Genomic DNA, 20,043 nt, shown 5'->3' with positions numbered 1-20,043 from the left:
AAATAGGTCGTCAAACATCATTGGAGACATGCTTTATCTCTTCATGTCTGAAAGAGACCTGTGAAAACAAGTTGTATGCTTATTACTAGCCTCTATGTGCAATCACATTCTAGGCTGAAAGAGTTAAACTTGGGTCAGCCAAAGTGACTCACTAAGCTGATTAAAGTAATTGTAAAGATTATGATCAAGACAAATAGGAAATGTCTGAGTGTGTTGGTAAGCTCTGTAGGGGAGAAAATGGGTCACATGATAAGATGGCAAACCGCAATATGGCAAATGTTTAAAGAAGCAGCAATATCAGCTTCTATATGTTTTAGGAATAATGAAAAGCTGAGGTAATATTAATAGGGGAGGAATTAATTCCCTGAAGAAAGAAGGATAATATAATAAATTTATAATTATAAAAAGACATTGTAATTTGTCTAAATGAAAACAGTGTACTATGTTGCTTATACAGTATTTTGCTTGTTAGACAAACCATACATTTCAAAATGTACAAATGGTCAATATTCAGATCTTCTCTTTTATATTTTATCTCTGAGAAAATCATTTGTTTTTCAATTGTATCCACTATTTTATATTTATTTTCTTAAGAGATCTAAAAATTGCATATTCTTTTTGTTGTCTGACTGTTGTGGGGCATTTATAGTATTATCTGCAAAATACCTGCTAAAAATATTTCTATGCATAATTGAGCCTGCAATAATGGTCGTAAGTCGTGACTGCCATAAAGTGGCTCACCATGTGACCAGACTGGTTTTAAGGTCTTTTTGTGGCCTTAACACCACAGCTTTTAAACTAATCCATTGTTTGCTATGTGACAATTTTTGCAGGAAACTGGAAGTAAACAGTGGTTTCCAGTAAATATGTTGTAAATTGCAGTCACATTGCTGTGGGGGCTGTAAACAGCCATAAATATAAATGCAGGCCAAGTGCACATGACTTCAAGAGGAGCCCAAATATTGGAACTTTGAAACTGGGTCATAACTCATTTTTGGATCCTGTGGTTACTACAAATAGTCACTAAATGACTGATTATAAGTCAAGGAGTGTGTGTGTGTGTGTGTGTGATATTTCTCATAAAAATCTGAAGCAGTGTATAATCATACTCCATTAGCTGAATTCTGGAAGTCCCATCTTCACAAAAATTGGTACAGCCTGATTATTCTCCTTGCTTCTGCCTGATTTCAGGGGAAAAGCAGGCTAGTGTGATTTGTCTTTGGGTGGGAGAACTGGGATTGAAAAAGAAAAGTGTGGGGGGGATGGGGAAGAAGCCAGACCATGCCTGCAACCAGTGCCAGGAAAGCTGAACCAAAGCTTCCACAAGGAATCAAAGCCAAGTTTAGGCCATCTTTACCTCTACTTTATTTTACATAGAACACTGTAAATAGCTCTTTACTATCATGCATCCTTTTACTCTTACATGAACAAATGCCTGCCTTTACATGTATTTTATAAATGTTAAGCGTATATCTTTCTTGAACACTTTAGCATTGCTACTGTCTTCTTACTGTTGATATTCTGGCTAGCCTGATGTCTGATCATTAGTCTGCTTGAGAATAGATTGGCCATGAAAAATACCCTCTGTTTTAAGTCAGACTACAGTGGAAGCCTCAATTCAACCTCTACAACTACGGTGTCTCTCCACTATACTGCCACCCTAAACCACTCTTAATCTGTATTCCCCACCCCCTCCTCACTAATCCACCATTGTTTGTTCTCTGTTGCCTTGCCTGCAGGGTCTTTGTTCCTAACCAAAAGCTGGAGCTGAGCCCCAGGCATGAACAGGCCAAGCAGCTGCTACAGAGAGCTCGCATGAAGGCCAGGACAAACCCGCTCCGAGCTAGCCATAACATCCTGCTTACTGCCCCCGCAGACAAGAGGTAAGCTTGGTCATTTCCATTTGGTAGCCTTGAGGATCTGGACTGGATTGGCATGAGAAGGGAGGAACTCTAGTCAAGAAGACTCTGTGGGTTATTTTTCCAGTATATGCCATTCAGTTGTAGTTGCTTTCCAGGCTCTCTGTTGTTCACATCTGTAATCATTTAAAGTTTTCATCTTACAAATAAAATGCTGTACAAGAATAAAAATGATAGATTAAATAAATGTATGTATGTTGATTCAGAGCCTAAATATTATCTACCTGAAGGAAACCATGAAAGTAAACATAAACATTTTATTCAAATAATGCTATGTAAAAGAATGAGATTCAAATGAGATTCAAATTATTGAGATTGATAATTTGAGATTCAAATTATTTGTCATGTGTCTAGCTGTCCTTTGCAATAAAATATTAATTATGAGGATGCATAAGACTTAAATGTTTTCTGACATCACAGTAATTTTATAAAATGCAGTTTTTCAAAAATAGTGGACAGTTTAAACTTTATAAAAATTGCTATTTCTATTGTGAATCGCATCTTTAGTGCTTCAATTTTCTTTCTGCACAAACTTTTTCATATACCAAATGCATCAAAAATTATTATAAACACAAACAAAATAAATATTTATTTGCTAATACTTATATCTCATTCAGTTCCAGAGACTCTGGGGAGCTAATATCCAAGTAATCTCATAAATATCCAAGTAATCTCATAAAATAAACATTGTGACATAATTATGGCAATAATATAAAGATAAGGAATTGGCAAAAACAAATATTAGAGATAATCCTTGTTGCATATTTTAACAACTCCAAATGCTAATTCTTAAAAACATTTACAGAAGGGGGAGACTATATGGATTTCAGGAGATAGTATATTCTACAATGACAAGGCAGCTAGTGAAAAAAATAGTTCAATGGTTTTTTCCCTTTTCCCCTTCTTTAAAAATAGAACACTTCAATTCCTGGAAGAAATATTTTGGAGCACAGCTAATTGTGAAAAATAAATCAACATATAGTTGTAAAGTACGCTTCTTTAAATGCATTCACAAGCATTGCCCTTTCACCATTGTAACATGTAACATATATATAACCAGAGTCTGATAATTATTTACTTTTGCCTATAAAAGTAAATAGGTCTGAATTTGGTTTGCAGTTGAATGTGAGCCCTACTTGAAACTAATTTTTGTCTTCAGATATTATCTGATTATGTCTTGTATTATATCGTATATTATTCCAAGCAATTTCAACTTTCCACAGCATATCCCAGCCATTTTCCAGTCCTAAGTTATTCTTCATTTAGAAGTATACATTCAGCTTGCTGATTCGTTGTATGCTAGGACTGTAACAAAATGCTAGATCTCTTGTTGATCTGATGATTGTACAAGGAGCTAGACACATATTACGTTTTATTTTTACTCATTGACAAAATGAGGTTAGGTAGCAAAGACTTGAGGAATACTAGAAGGCTTGGTTCTTCATTAGGCTGTAATAGGTAGCCATTAAGACATTAAGACAAACAGTCCCTTCTGCTAAAGGTTTGTAGATAGATGAAATGAGTATCAAAGTGGATAGTTTCACCAAGTAATAAAAATAATCTTTTCTTTGGTTCATAGGGGTACCTGTAGATCTTCTGTTGCAGACACAAAAGACTTTGTTTTGAAGGATGGAAACAGCCACATCAGTGGAAACCAGAGTGATTCTTCTAGTGGTGACTCCAGCTATGGGCAGCAGAGGAAGCAAGGACCATCTTCTTCTCGGGTGCGTTTTGAGGATGAATCTGCAAGGGATGCTGAAGTTCGCTATTTGGAACGTCTACAGCAACGTCAGAAACGGCCCTTAGATTCAATTCTGTTATCTCTTGGCCAGGGCCCTCTGCTCTCCAAACCATATCTTGCTGACTATATAAATGGCGACCTCCAGCGTAAAGAGAGTAGCATCAACAAACCTAGCTGGGAACATCAAAGCGTGGGACAAGGAGCCAAAATGCATATTCACCAAAGCAATGAAGGAAGCTCTGAAAAAGGGAAGCCTCCTCAATTCAATAAAGAAAGCAAGTGTAATGCCTGTGGATCTTATATCAACAATTCAGCAGACACTAGAGTCAACCAAACTGGGAATGGCAAACCTGAAATTGCCAATGTCCTTCCTGGAGGTAGTGATACTGTTCACACTAATGGAAACAAGGAGCTTGGTGCTTTCCAGGAGAACTCACGGACAAAGCCTCTAGGTCCCAAAAGGACTCCATTGTGGATCCTTCCTTCTCGGCAGCGTGTTTTTGCAGAATGCACCAGGGAGACGTATATTGGCGAAGTTACTAGCAGTGAAGATATGGACTCAGCTTTAGGCAGCACCACTGACACATCAGACAGCTACAGGACAGACAGTGAAGAAGCTGGCATCAACAGTCTGCAATTTGCAATCAAAAACTGTCATGGTGTCCCTAGATCATTGTGTTCTTCAGAGAAGAAAGCCAACACTGTTACCAGGGACGGGAAATGGGGAAACGGCAGCTGCAAAACTAGTAAAGAAATTACCCGGTGTAACATTCCTAACGTAAGCAGATCGGAAATTGGGTCAGGTACTGATGAAGCACAAATTTGTAGCTTGCAAGGAGGCTCTGAGGTAAAAGATCAGGATGCTCAGGTAGCCATTCCAGGAAACAAACAGCAAATGAATCTGTGTCAAATAGAGAAGGAAGACAAAGACAAAGCACAAACAAAGGTACCTGGTGCCCAACTGAGAGAACCCATATCTCCCATCTATTCTCAGCAGTTAGTTTTTCAAGATGGTATTAAAGTTCCTGTGAATAGACCAGTCAAACATTTATGCCAAACCAAGCAGCATACAAAGCAGGTGGCCACGACCAACAGTTTAATGAATCTAATACCAGCACCCCCTGCTACTGGGAAAGTTCACTCCTCCCCAATGTCTTACAGGAGAGCTGTTTTAACGGGTAGCCACAAATTGATCAAACAGGATCCTGGGCATATAAATAAAACTAACGAACTATCAGTTTCAGCCGCCTATTCTGATTTCCAGGATGTGGGTGTATCTGGGCTAGAGGAGCATAATGGCCAGCAGAATCCAGGGATGTTCTCCAAACACTTGGCTTTGTCCTCCAATAATCACAGCAACATATCTACCAAGCCAGAGCCCCAAACCATAATAACGGGCAGAGATGAGCAACTTGAGGAGAGTGAGAAGATGAGAAAAAATCAAGGTAAGAAATCATGTTGACTTGGCTGTAAAAAAGAGAATCTCTCCAATAAGGATATTAAAAATGTGTGCCCAGTTAACATTGTTTTATTGAAAGATAGCTATTTGGTCTGAACATGAATATTTGGGATATTTACACAAATTTGAATAAGAAGAAATAGTGAGGGTATATAAGAGGTAAGCAACAGTGAGAAAACAAAGTTAAGAGGACATATTTAGAGTAGTTGGAAGAATATCTAAAAGAATGTAAACCCATATTTCATTAGCATCGACTTTCCAAAGTAAATAAACAAAAGCTAAAGAATGTCCAAAGGAAGACGTGAGGGCCGTAACTATTTCTTTCTGTTGATTTCCAAGATGCTGAGGCATGCAGCTGGATTCTAAAGATATTACAATGACTATTGTATAGTCATCTCCTCCACTAATTTGTGCAATTTGCTAACTCTTATCACAGCATACTCTATTATGCGCTATGCAAGTACATTAAACAATGCAGTTTTAATATGTATCTTGATAGTTTTCCAATTTTACTATTACAATCAAAATTATTAGAAAGCTGATCATCACTAATCAAAGAATAAGAGCTAACATACAAATTGCATATCTTTCAGACTATGGAAGATAATTAAATTTTGAGAGGAGAAGTTAGTAGCATCAGTCTCATGTAGCAAAAAGAAAGAATATTGTAGGTCCTTAAAGATTAACTGATTATTAATCTAATAAAAGATTATCTTTCCATGGATTATAAATGCAAATGGTAGTAATGGTATTTAGCATAGTACAAAGAAGGGTATAGTTTGCAATGCTTTATAATGTAAACAACAAAACAATGTAATCAATTTAAAACATAGAATCCCAACACTATCATACTTTAATTGATAACATGTATTAATATTGGAAAGTTCTTTCAATTTCATAAAGGTCCTGAAATTTTTTTGAAGTATTTGTAAGCCCTGAAAAATCAGATCCTAATGTAGTTCAAGGGGGAATAACTTCCAAGTAGGAGGAGCTAGATGGGAAAAAGCTCAGAAACATGAGACAGTTATTCTAAGGCAGAGAATAATTGAACAGCCTTGATTACATGTGTGAACTGAACACACAGAATCATTATTTCATATTAGGTTATTCAAGAATTGGATGTTCTTGTCAATCTAAGCAATTTAAACTGATAGTGTTTCTGAGGTCCTAGCCAGTCTAACCAGCTACACTTAAGAGAGGTCCATAAACTATACGGACTATTCCAGACCCATCCAGAGGATGTGGAGCAACTTCATGAACAGCTGTCAAAAAGCTATGTACTTCAGTATTCTCAGCCTTTTCAATAGTAAGAAATAAATGAATTCAGAAGCTGTACATAAAAAAAGAACCTTTGTAGTTTTATCAACTTTAAGTTTCCCATTAACAAGAACTTCCAGGTATTTTCCCACAGAAGGTGTCTACAATTGACAATTCTGAAAATAAAAAAAGGAGGAAAAGAAAAAGAATGTCAATTGGGAAGAAAACCAATAGTTTGGTTTTCTCAAAATGTAATTTAAGACTGGAGGAATATGTCCATCTGGAAATCTGAGTAAAGCAGTTGTAGAGGGAAAACTATCACGCATCATCCTGGACTGGAGCAGAACAATACACTTAGTTATTATTGGAATACATATGATAATTATTTTTAGTTATTGAGAAAAAAGACAAAAAAAACCTAGTGACAAATTATACAAACTGAACCATGAAAAACACCGTCAAATGAAGGGAAGAGTTGATAGCAAAGATTCTTTACTTAAATGAAAATGTATCATGGAAAATGTAAGACTGGAACCATTAAGGAACAGCAAATCACTGATAAGCTAAGTCAGTCCCAATCCAGTGGAAAGATCTTCACAATGCCATGATTGAAATTGCTTAGGAAAATTATTTGCTGAAGGGAAAGAATTGATAATCTTAGGCAAAAATAAAAGGGAAGGCACTGGCTAAAAATAAGTAAGTAAAGTAAGTAAGTAAGTAAATAAATATTATGTTGATCTTATCTTACCTTCTTACCTATGGCCTCCCTCCCTCCCCCCCTCTCTCTCCACCACCACCACCACCACCACCACAAAGCAATAACCCTAATTTGCAGTTATGCAATAATTCAATCAATGTTATGTTTTCCTCAAAATGAAAAATAATAGAAATATTCAAATACCAGTAGTCCTCAATTTATGACTATTCGTTCAGCGACCATTCAAAATTATGACAGCATTGAACAAAGAGAAGTATGACCCCTGACCGAAATTACAGCCATTGCAATTCTCCTGCAGCCACATGATCAAGATTTGGGTGCTTGGCAGCATGGTGGTCCTTATGACTTAGGGGTGCCTTAACTCTTCCCTACCCATCTCTGTCCCACATCTCAGCTACCCACCTGGGCCACCAGCACACACAAAGTTGCTGCCACCCTGGAGGTTTCAGCCTGCCCCCTTGTCTATTTCTCTCTATCCCACCACATTTGGAAGGCCCTGGCCTTCTCCATGCCCCAGTCATGCCCAGGTCCTCATACCTTTGCCTTTTTGTGCATCTGCTAACAAAACAGCCAATGAACACAATTTTTGTGAAGCCTAGAAAAGCCTTTCTATCCTTCGAAACATTGCCTTCCTAGCTTTCCAGCTAGAAAATGAACGAAAGTGATATTTTTGAAGGGCATAGCACACAGAGGAGAGGGGGACCCCTGGAGCGGGTCAGAGAAAGGAAGCTTGGCTTCTGAAGATCTGAGCTTCCTTTCTCCAGCCCAGTGGAGCAGGTCCTTTCTGCACACAGAGGAAAAGTCCAACTTTCCAACAAAAAGACCCAACTTTCTTTTTTCCAGGCCAGTGCTGGAATTCCCTTCTGTGCATAGAAAGGACAGAAAATTCAGCACTGGATTGGAGAAACAAAATTTAGATCACAAAGATCTGAGCTTCTTTTCTACAGTTCGGTGCAAGAATTCCCTTCTGTGCCTTTTGGGCAGGTAGCTCCTTTGTTCTACCCACTTAATGACTGCAACTAAGAGAGCCAGGATTGTGAAGCTCTCACCTGGGCATCTCGCTTATCCCCAATGATTAGAACCAAAATTCCAGACCCAATTGTGGTCATAAATTGAGACTGCTTGTATTTACTTCCCATGCCTACATTTAATTATGTTTCAGTTCAATCCATGTTTAATTTATCAGTTTTATTATTCTTTGCTGCCCAGTGTCACTAGATGTAGATGGAAATTGAATCAATCAATAAGCCATCCTGCTATTTCTGCTTATTCCATTTGTTTGGGTTGAATTTTTGCAAAGCAAAACCTTTTCTACATAAGTGTGTAGGAATTACACATATATTCAAAATTGGATTATCTGACTTCTAATTCAAGAGAAAAGATCCCACAGAACACCAGCCCCCAGGATAGTATATGAGGCCCCACAAATGGTAATGGGACTTCCCCATTCTTCTCCTTATGCTAAACAGATGCAGAACATAATCTCATTTTTTAAAGAAATCAATGAAATTTTGTATACTAATATTTTTTATATAATTTTTTACACTTGCCAAATTGTAAAATTAATTGTCCAATTTGCTTCAGTCATAAATTTCTTGCATTTGTGCAACCCTCAATCTGCAATCTTGAATCAGGATGGACTTATTTATTTCTCAACTTTTTCAAAGAATTTTTAAAAGAAACTTCAGCTGAAAACATTTTTATGGGATTTCTTTTGGCAAGTACCAGTACTTTTTCTTCAGGCTTATTACTCCTCTATTGCATGGAAGAGAATACTTAGAATTAGCTGTCAAGAATTTCTCTACAAGCTGTAGGTTATTTGTGTTATCATCCTGAAAGTCACAATGCGTTATGTGTATTGTGATGATACTGCTGGTTATGTAGTTATAAGCAGAAGAGTTTTTAAACTCTTGTAATACCCTAGTTAAGTTGCTGTCTTCAGATATGAAAACTAGCATTATGTCTTAAAAGTGGGAGCTGTTGGTGAAAATTAAGAATATGTTACAATAAAATGACTTCTTTTACCAGTAGAAGACAATATTTATAGCTCAGGATTGAACTGTGGGGTCCTTAGTGCTCTCTGACCTTGGCTGTTTTCTTGCAGATGTCATTATCAAATGAAGTAATGTCATCAGTACCAGCCCACTCTGACTTATTTTACTTCTTCTGGCCTTCTATATAACAAGTCCATTTTAAGCTTGTTTCTAGAGCAATCTGGAAATCAAAAAGCCAGAAAGTTTTTGTGACAATTTAATGCTATGCCTATATTATTGTCAAATTGGATGAATTATTACTATATTTCTAAAGATTGTAGAGAATTCAGAAAGATCTAATGAAATTCTCAGTATCTTCAAAGAACTCTTATTTCATAGCATTATTTTGTATTGGGGGAAAGAGATACAGTATGTAAGATCTCTCCTATGATTCTCCAATTTGGATTGTGCCACTGTACAGGGTGGCATCTGATATATGTTAACATTTTCTTTGATAAAAGGATGTATATCAGACATTATGTGCTAAGCCACAATTACTTGTTATGTCCTGTCATACTAGCTGAAGGTGGAAGTCCACCCCAAAGGTGTTCTAAGAACAGCAATTGGACGTATCTGTATCGTTGCAGTAGGTCCATCATCCTCCACATGTGATGTTCCCCCTGTTGCTCCCAATATCATCAGTTCCACTGCTATTAACCTCTCCCTGACAACTGAAGAGACCAACTTGACAAACTCCACTCAGTCAATCAGCAGAGAAGCTCCAGTAGCAGATATGCAGAAGATAAAACCTGGGCAAGCAAATATTATTCAGTGGTGAGTAGAAATATATCATGTTGTTAGGAAGTTGAGGTGGGGATGTCATAGAGCAGGGCTGTTTGTAACCTCATTTTTCTAAAGCTAAAGCAAATCAATTAATTCCCAAATTAATCCCTCTTCACATGTTGGAACTTCTCAACCAGCATGGCCAGATGATCTGCTACTGAGAGACCCTGTCCATCAGCCTTCCTAACTTGATATTCTCTAAATTAACTGAACTTCATTTCCCATAATCCCTCACCAGTCCAGCAAATGTGGGAGTTGTTACTGCCATTTAATCTTTTCTTCTGTTGAAGGTTAACCAAAACTGGTTTTTGATGACCAAGACACAGTTTAAGTAAAAATGTTTTTGCTTTTTTCCTACCATGAGCTCTTTCTTTGCAATGGCATAGACCAGTGGTGGCTAACCTTTTTCGGCTCCTGTGCCGAAAATTGTGCTCGTGCTCATGTGACAACACCCAGAAGGCAATGCGCCTGCCCCCCATGCGTCTACGCATGCATGCGCATCTTCTGTGCCCCCCTGCACATATGCGCCAGATACCCGACAATCAGCTGTCAGGCGGGAGGTGTGCACACATGTGCAGTGAGGCTCTTCCGGGTGACCTCTCGCGTTGCCGGTAGAAGTGGCTCTGTGTGCCATTTCCCGCACGCATGCCGTAGGTTCACGATCATGGGCATATACTAAAGAAGAGCCAGATTGCCATAATGATTAAGACACCAGGGGACTGTGAGTTCTAATCCTGCATTAGGCAGAAAGCTGGCTGGGTGATCATGGTGAATCAATCTCAGCCCTAGGAAGAAAACAACAGCAAACCACTTACGAAAAAACTTGCTAAGAAAACTGGAGGGATTTCTCCATGCGGACTTCAAGAATCAGACACAATTAAACTGAGGAAATATATAAGAAATATACTAAAGAAAATAAGGAGCAGCTAATTAATTTACAGCTTCTCAACTCATCTCATCCTCATAGTATCTTGTATTTTGTAAAGGAAAGGCCTCCAGAGTACCAACCAGTTGGAAGTGGAAAAGGTTGCCAGGAGGAAAGTAATTCTAATATTTGGTGTGGCTAGCAAGCTTAACCAAATGCTTTTTAATTTGTGTTTTCCCAGTTTTTATCTTTGGAACAATTTTGCAAAGTAGATTTAGGATGTGAGGTACTTCTCTAAGACCACATAGAATCTGAACGTTATTTGTGAAAGATATATGCAGGATACACATTTGCCGTCTAAAAGAATCTGGACATTTTCCGTTAACTGGTAGAGTTGAACCTCCCTGTATTCTGCTATGCTGTCCCATTTGGTGGGAGGAGAAAAATTGAAAGAAAGGGAAGAGTTATCAGTGTCAAGATGGATAAAGTTGATTACAAGGGTGATGGATGCATCATTGAAGGGCTCTTTTGGGGACACATTTTCCTGGAGAAGATCTATTTATGTGGTCAGTAAGAGTGAACCTCAAGTTCACTCAGGTAAGGCTCCCAAGCTGTGTCCCATAATTCATTGTGTTAGTTTTAACAGAATAACAGAGTTGGAAGGGACCTTGGAGGTCTTCTAGTCCAACCCTGCACAAGCAGGAGACCCGATATCATTCTGGACAAATGGCAATCCAGTCTCTTCTTAAAGCCCTTTTTCTCCCAGGGAAAGCAGGCAGCACAGACTGAATATCTCTTTCAGTTTGTTAGCAACAAATGCTTCCTGCGTGTCTACTTGCACCTCTCGGTGATATAATCTTTCCTCTGCTGAACTCCCCTGAGGTCTGCTGCAGTTCTCCCCAGGGGTGCTTTCTGCTTTTTGAGGCTTGGCTTTTCACTCTCACAGCAGGCAAGTACTGCCTTGTTGGTGCTGCCAGCAGGCTTAGAGCCCCTGTTGCCTCCCCTGCTGTTTTCCCCTCCCTCTTAGCGCTGAAATCTGCTTTGACCTACTTCTCCCTTCCTGTCCCAATCCCCAGAAAATTCTTCTTATGGCTAGATACCTCAGTTCGCAGAAATTAAGCCTCTTCTTTCTAATCCAGGAATTATATCTAAAATGCTAAAATGGCATATTATTGGTTTCTTCAATGCATCTAAAATCCAGCTGCATTGTTCAGCAATATCAACAATGTGTTTAATGTGGATTCCACTGCTATCTGATAAGTTAACCAGATAAATAAAATAATTTGGTCTGAGGAAATTCTGTGCAGCATTGTCAGTAACAAATTAATCTAAGCCAGCACAAGCTTGGTAGAGAAAAATAGGTTGAGAATAGAGATACTCAAGCTGAGATGATTCTCAGAACGCATTTGAAAGGGATGGGGCTGAAGAAAGTAGGCAGGAGATACATTTGGAAAGTACAAATAAGGAAAGTAAGAACTCTTGACTTTAAAAGCCTTTTTTGTTTCAGATTCTCCCTCCCTCTCTCCCTCCCTCTCTCCCTCCCTCTCTCTCTCTCTCTCTCTCTCTCTCTCTCTCTCTCTCTCTCTATGTGAAAGAAAGAGAGCCTTCAAGTCAGGATTAACTCCTGGCAATTGCCTGACAAGTTCCAGATGGCTTTGTGCCTGACAGAAATTATTTTGTACACAAAGGGCATAACATTCTATACTTTTAATTAAAAAGCATAATTTAATATAATGCACTTATTTCTTTCTGGCCAGCGTTTGTACTATTTGGTTGAACAGTTATTTCTTTAATACCAGGGATGAAAGGGTGAAGTTTGATTTGCAATGGCATCTCTTACTCTAGTGATAACTCTTAAGTGTTGTCATTCTGGCGGCTAAATGTCTATAATTTGGTCTTACAGAGCTCAAGAGAATAAACTGTTGCCCTTGGGGACAGTGTTGCTCTGTTCATCCATGACATAGTGTCACCTGCCTTGATAGAAGTATCTATTTAGGAAATCTTTTGTAAGGACTGATTTACAGATCTGAGAAATGTACATAGAGGGGAGTTATCAAGTCTTGGTTTCCAAGAGTTAAAGAAACACAACTCAGGCAGGGTGATGTAAAGACATGCATTTATTATTATTTATTCATTTATTTGTTGCATTTGCAAGTCATTTCTTGTGCAACTAACAGCTCCATGTAGCAGTGGCACATGGCTACTGCCACTGGCTCTACTCAGTTTTGGCTCTACTCAGTTTTCGGCTCTAATTGAATTAAACACGACACTGAATTATAAGAAAGGGGGCAGATTGCTATAATAGAAGCAAATGGAAAGAACAGCACATTAAAGCTCACAAAGCCTAACCTTCCTTGGCCAAGTGGGCTTCCCTTCCTACTTAAAAAATTACAGTGATGTACCGGAATAAATGGTAAACCGCTTGTATAAGAAAGAGCCCCAGTTAAATGTTGTAACCCCTTTTTCTGTCTCTCTATTTTTAAATTTCTGACTGAGGCATATGAATGTATTCCTACTGATAATGCCTTGTTTTCTTCCTTCCTTTGTCTTCCTCCCATTTTCAAGCTATTTATATGCTCTTTGGGGTACACCTCTACCCCAATGTGAGATTTGACCAATGTGAGATTTCCTACATATTTATGATACTACGTGATATATGTCAACCTTTCCCAACCTAGTGTTCACAACAGTGTTGGATTTCATTTCCCATAATTCCTAGTCAAAAAGGCTGATTTTGTTAAGCAATGTTCTGATCAAAAGCCCACTTACTGCAATATATTTTTAGTATTCCCTTTTTTGACAGCACCCTCTTCGACAATAACCACGCCATTTATAGCTGTCTATGAAGCATGTTTACTAGAGATACAGTAGAGTACAGCTGCTCTCTTTTACTTAGTCAAAATAGTGATAAGATTAGAGGCCAATCCTCTTATACTTTTCAATACCTCATATATGCAATTCTAGGTCTGCAGTTTGAAATGGAAAAATCCTAGTCATAGTAAAATGAAAAACTTAATTATGCAAAGAATGAACTTCATAGAAAAATAAGCTACTCTTCTCCATTTATAGAATTTTTCTCTATGGTTTTTAACACAAACACAAAGCAAAAGTTGTGCATAAATAAAAATAAATTAATATTAGCTGAGAAAGGGGTTTTTTTAGGTTAGAATTCTGCAATATATAACAATAGTAATAATAGTTCCTGTTTCTTGGATATTAATGGGGTTAATTTGAAAGTATAGGTAAATGTGTTGACTTTGTCCATTGTTTATTTAATATTTGTAAATCCTTTTAAAATCCTTTTACCATTTACTGTCCTCGGTTTTTTTTGTGCGCCTTCAAGTCAGGCAAGATTTTTGGCAGTTATTGGCAGTTGCCTTCTTCCTAAGGCTGAGGAGAGTGACTGGACCAAAGGCTCCTAAGGCAGAGCTGCAACTTCAAAATCTCTCCTCGTTTCTAGGGTGATGCCTACTAACCACTACACCAAAGAGGTTCATTGGGGCACTCCAAATTGTAAATAAAGTCGAAGGTACTTTCTTGCTTTTTAGTTTGTAATTTTCTTGGCTGGTTTGTTTTGCCCTCCAGCAAACACTTAGAAGTCTACCCTCAGCCAAAGAAACAGCAATCCAGCAAGAAAGAAGTCTCTTCTACATCAGGTTTAAAAAAATTCTTCACCACTCTGAGTCAGAGCACCAAACAACGATTGGGCAGATTCCGATGTTATAGCATGGAACAGATTTCTATGCTAGAATCAGGAGCTGCCAAGCCCAATTTGGAAGCTGGTCCAGATACCATTTGTTCTCCAAAAATGAAGAAAGTACCTTCCTTGCAATCCTTGCAGAGGGTGAGTTGAAATTGTGTTTTTATTAAATTTTATGACAGATCTGGGTATTTTACGTCCTATGTTGAAATTGTGTTTTTATTAGATTTTTATGATAGACCTGGGTATTTTACAGCTCACGGGCCACATCCAGCCTGCGAGTGGTCCCAATCCAGCCCTTGGCATTGGCAGCATCAGTGGCAGTACATTGGTGGTAGGGGTTGGTGCTTTGGGCAGCGTCACTGGAGGGGGCAGGGTGGCTTCAGTGGAGGGCAGGGTGCTGGAGGTGGTGGTCATCCACAGCAATCTCAGTTTTGCATGTGACTCCCTGGGAAAATTAATTGCCCATTCCTGTTTTATGAGAAGGTTGCAGTAAACTAGCTTAGTTTTTGTGGTACAATTTTAAAATTATTTTCCAGAGAAATATTAGCCTTACAATGATGACATATTATCAATAAAACATTTTTTGATATCCAATGCATTTTACATTAAACAGCATCACGAATGTTTAAACAGTTTAAGCCCTGAACTCCACCTGTAAGCCCAGTGTGCATCGAGAAATCTGTTTCATGTTTTACAATATAATGACGGCATTGAAATCCATCTTAGACCATCTTAGTTTGTAATGCTCCCAGTTCTTTGAGACAGTGACAAAGTCCAACAGTCCTAGTTTTCTACTTTTCTGTAGTTCCTGCTTTTCAAATTTCAAACACAGGGATTCAATTATTTTTTTCTAACAAATCAAAGGAATTTTACAGAAAACAAGCTCATTCCATTTTCCAAGCCTAGCTTTCCATGAATGAATATAAGGCACAGCAAAAATCCACTCCATAGACAAGTTTTTACAAGATCATTTCTAAGGATTATGAAAGTGCTGCTGAAGTTTTGTATATCAAAACAGTGATAATAATACTCAGAGTTTCCAAGAGTGGGGGGGGGGGGACATACTTTTCCTCAGTTGGCAAATGAGAAGGGAAGAACAAACAAATATATGGTTGTTTTCTGGATGACACTGATGTAATTTGTTAGGATGTTCTAGCCGCACTGTAAAATATAAAACTAGTTTATCTGACCAAGTTTAAAATAGATTGGTTGCTATTTCTGGAAATTTTAATGGAATTTTATTTTCTGACCAGGACTGCATAATGATATTTTAAGGTTTTGTTTATAATTAAAAGTTATATGGAAAATATTATTGGATGTATTTTAAATATATCTGAGTAAGATTAAAACAGTTGTGTTATTCTAGTACCTTTAGTGTGTTCTAGATTTGAATAATGAGATTGGGGGATTTGAATTATTATAGAAAATGAGATATACTTTAAAAGGATGAAGTTCAAGAAGATTTATTTGATTAAGTGTCAGGGGTGGGATTCTACCAGTTCACACCTATTCGCTAGAACCGGTTGTTAACATTCTAAGCAGTTCAGAGAACCAGTTGTTAGAAGAAATTACTGGCCTAATCCTGTAAGGAAGTCAGGAAGGAAACATTCTGGTGTTGCTTACAGAAACTGCCTTTCCATTAACCCTTATTACATTCTTGGCAGGACTAGACTTCCTGTCTCAGAAACGTCTCTGGAGTTTTTTTCCCCTCCTTTGTTGGTACGTTGCTTCTGTGGAGTGACCATTCAAAGTTACAATGGCACTGGAGATCCGGTTTGAGCTTCTTCAGTGACAGACCGAAATCTGCGATTGTGCGCAGTTTCGATCTGTGCTTGCCGCTGGAGCACCCTGAGCCGGCTGTTTTTGGGGCTAAGCCACCCCGTAGAGGTGGTGAACAGGGGGGAGACTGCCAGCAGGGTCGTTGAGAGCCGCATCTCTCCTCCCCAGCTGGCCATTATTCCCTTTCCCGAAGGTGGTTGCAGCAGTGGTCAGAAACCGCCACCTCAAAGAAGAACTCGACCGGAAAAGAATGTGCAGGAGGAAGATAAGAAGAGAAAGCTTTTGGCTGACCGGGTCGAACTGGAAAAACAACAATACAAGGTACCCTGGAATTTGAATTATAAAGAACAACATTGTTCCCAAAGAAGACTTTGAAGCTGCGAATAAGAGAGGGAAGGGAAAGGTTTGGGTTTTTTTTTCTTTTCTTCCCTATATTGACAACTAAGAGATTTAAGCAAGAAATCGGCAAAAATCCACTTTGACAGTAACAGATATTTAAACTAAAAATGTCAAAGGGATAATAAAGATTTCTGGATTCTCAAAAACTTTTAAAAGAAGGGAAAAAAACAAAAGGGTGGGATCTGGGAAAAGGGAGGAGACCACCTGGAAGTGAAAGGAATTAACAGTGAAACTTTAACAAGATTCCTAAAAGATACATTTTAACTGAAACTTTGTAACAAGATAAGAGAACCCCAGGAAGAGAAAGTGGAAAAAAGAAGCAAGAAGAAACAATTTTGGATTATTTGGATTACTTGGTGATTTTTGGATTTTTGCCTATTGGATCTAGATTTTTGGCTATTGGATTAATTGGGTGATTGTTTAAATTTTTTAAAAATGGTATCATTCTTGGAAGAACTGAGAATGGAACTTAAAAAACAGAAAGAAGATGCACAAGAAGGAAGAGGTGTTTTTGGCTTCGTATTTCAATTTTTAGAAATGGAGATCCTGAACTATGAGAAACAACAAGAAATGCCTGTAGAACAAGAAGGGCGGGACAAAGAAGAAGCCATCTTCAATGACCAAGTATTTCTATGTGGGGAACAGAAAGGAAAGGGGAGAAAGAGAGTGAAAAATTTTAAGATCCACAAAAAAACCCCAAAAAGAATAGTTTGAAAAGTAATTATAACATTAGGAAGAAACAGAAGAGAGGATTACAGAAGAGGGAATCAGAATTAGAGAGAGAAGGGGTCAAAAAGGGAAGGGAGAAGAAGAGGGAGAATAGGGAAAGGAAAAGAAATTATAAAGGAAAGAATCAGGACATAGAGAAACAGGGAAAACGTACAAGTCACAGAGATAATGGGTGAAAACTTAATTGAAAGGGGGATTCTGCAAGGGTACATAAGGTAGTATTGTTATATTAGAAATAGAAATGAACTTTGAAAATATGAAACAAGTGTGTTTAAAATGAAAGATAAAATACTCATTGTAATGTAATGGAATGTTTAATAAATAAATGAAATAAATAGAATGAGAGAATGAAATTAGGAAAGGAGGGGAACATTTTAATTATTATAAATGTGTTATAAAAAGTTAAGTAAAGAGGAATATGAAAGAAACATGAAAAAATTATGGAAATATTATAAGTGTTCCTAGAAGTATCATATCCTATTGAAAAGGAATGTTAAAGATGTCAAAGATTATAACTAACTTTAATGATAGTGCTGAATTGTAATAGAATAAGTATTTTATTTATTATTGTTATATATATATTTTCTCTTTAAGAACTTAGTGCTTATTTTAAGAACCAAGCAGAATTCGACTGGAAGTTATGTGTTATATTGAATGTTATAATTGTAAAGGCATAAACTGAAGTTTAAATAAGAGTTGAATGGATAAAAATTAAAAGATACAAAGGTGTCATACTCCAATTAGTAACTACAGGGAAAAATTTTGTTGAATGAGAAAAGAAAATATGAAATTGAAACAGGACAGACAAAAGTATAAATATGATGACTAGAAAGGTATTGAAACTTAGAAAAAGATATATATAATTGAATTTAGAAAGGAATGAGATAATTAAAAGTGAGATTGAGAAAACTAAGGGAGGGGAAAAATTATTGAGAATATGTTAAAATAGTAATAAGAATAGAACACAAAGATGAATATGAAATTGAATTTGCGTCTGTATGGAGAAGTGATAATCCGGGACCATGCTATTCTCAAAAAAAGAAATTTTACTTGTATTATGTTAAGAAAACCCAAATAAAATTTTTATATTAAAAAAAAAGTTACAATGGCACTGAAAAAAGTGACTTACGACTGTTGCAGCATCCCCACAGTCATGAGAGGCCAGGCAAGGAGATGCATGCCTCGATGTGAGTGATATTGAGTTGGCCACGCCCAGCCAATAACATGACCACCAAGCCATGTCCACCCAGTCACATGACCACCAAGCCACGGCCACCACTTAAGCCACGCCCACAGAACCAGTTGTTAAAATTTTTGAATCCCACTGTTAAGTGTATAATAGATATAATATTATTTTTGGTAACCCTCAATAGATATTTGCTGATTAGGATGGGTAATGAAGTTTTAAAGATTTGTTTATAAAGAATGAGGTGAGATATGGGATGAAAACAGGGTTCTATTTTAAGAGATGTTGATAAGTTGCTAAAATTGTTTGTATATGCTGGCACAAAGGGGGAAGTTGTGACAATGCAATATTCTTGAACCATCTTAATGAAAGCTAATCCAGTAGCATTGCCCCGCTCTTTTTTGTTTTGTTTTTATTTCTTCTGGTTTTCAGAAGGATCAAGATAATTTAAGCTTGCAGTCAGAAAACTTTATTCCACTTTGTTCAAGATATCTGCAGTTTGATTCTTCAATATTCTTTCTGATTTGCAGTATTTCCTCCCACTAGGTGTCACCTTTCTGCCAACCGAGAAAAGCCTCATCTGTTCAAAATCTGCATTCTTTTTTGGGCAAGAATAATCGGTCCAATGTTTACCTGGTGGGGGAACCTAAGGATGAGGAAGCTTCTTCTAACAGGTGAGAGTTGGGATATTTTAGGTGACTATTGTGACCATATCCTAAATGGTTCTTTTTATGTGCTGGATGGATGGTGGATAATCAGTCTGTTTTTAGACACTGATTGCAGCAACACACCTCTGTCTGCATCCTGCAGAATCTTCATATATTCAATTCACAGTATCCTGAAGAGTGGCTAGCTTTTCTGCAGGAGACACAAATCCAGATCCAATCCTGTCCCTAACTGCTGTTTCTCAGGAGAAATACAGAGTTTTTAAATACAATAGTTAAATAGCTACAGTTGCATCATTCTGTTTTTTCCCCCATGTTTCTGTTGTATGTGATTTGTCATAAAGTCAGCTTCATCTTGTTTTCACTTAATGCACAGAACTAATCCATACATGGACACTTGTATTTTCCAGGTTCAGCTATAATGCTAACCTATGGTCTAGTGTTCTATGCATAGAGTATTCCGATGCAGATACAAATAGGTTATGGAAGCTGTTTAGTTTTCAAGTTCAAGGTCACATTTAGAGTTACATCTAAATCTGACATTTTAATAGTAATATTGTGCTATTTAATAGTAACTTTGTGAATTCAAAGTGAACCTTGAATTATTAATACCAGTTTTGATTTATAGGAAATCATCTGTTTTCATAAACAGATGAAATTGCTTTATTTTGCTCTGTCATAATTATAGCAACCACATCAGACATTAAGATTGCTTCATGATACCTTCCTGGGAAGAAGAAAAGGTATAATGCCAACGTAATTCAATGTGAACATACAGTGCAGTGGGGGGTGGGGGATGTATTTGAT

At 37.5% G+C, this 20,043-nt stretch overlaps 1 protein-coding gene across 4 annotated transcripts in view; it reads left to right on the top strand.

Annotated features, from left to right (window-relative positions):
* KIAA1614 (KIAA1614 ortholog) overlaps window positions 1–20,043 on the top strand; it is a 47,444-nt gene that overhangs the window by 17,892 nt on the left and 9,509 nt on the right. For all 4 annotated transcript variants that reach the window (XM_087930446.1, XM_026703293.2, XM_087930447.1 and 1 more), the window contains 5 exons: window positions 1,740–1,883; window positions 3,499–5,105; window positions 9,715–9,901; window positions 14,361–14,619; window positions 19,118–19,245. In XM_087930446.1, coding sequence (XP_087786572.1) covers window positions 1,740–1,883; window positions 3,499–5,105; window positions 9,715–9,901; window positions 14,361–14,619; window positions 19,118–19,245 — 2,325 coding nt within the window. The remainder of the gene's footprint in view (window positions 1–1,739; window positions 1,884–3,498; window positions 5,106–9,714; window positions 9,902–14,360; window positions 14,620–19,117; window positions 19,246–20,043) is intronic.

Source organism: Pseudonaja textilis, chromosome 3 (assembly GCF_049901715.1).
Source record: "Pseudonaja textilis isolate UNSWEBS1 chromosome 3, rPseTex1.2, whole genome shotgun sequence".
In the NCBI taxonomy this organism is placed as follows: domain Eukaryota; kingdom Metazoa; phylum Chordata; class Lepidosauria; order Squamata; family Elapidae; genus Pseudonaja; species Pseudonaja textilis.
The sequence above is the reverse complement of the archived record's forward strand: the minus strand, read 5'-3'. Positions and strand labels throughout refer to the sequence as shown.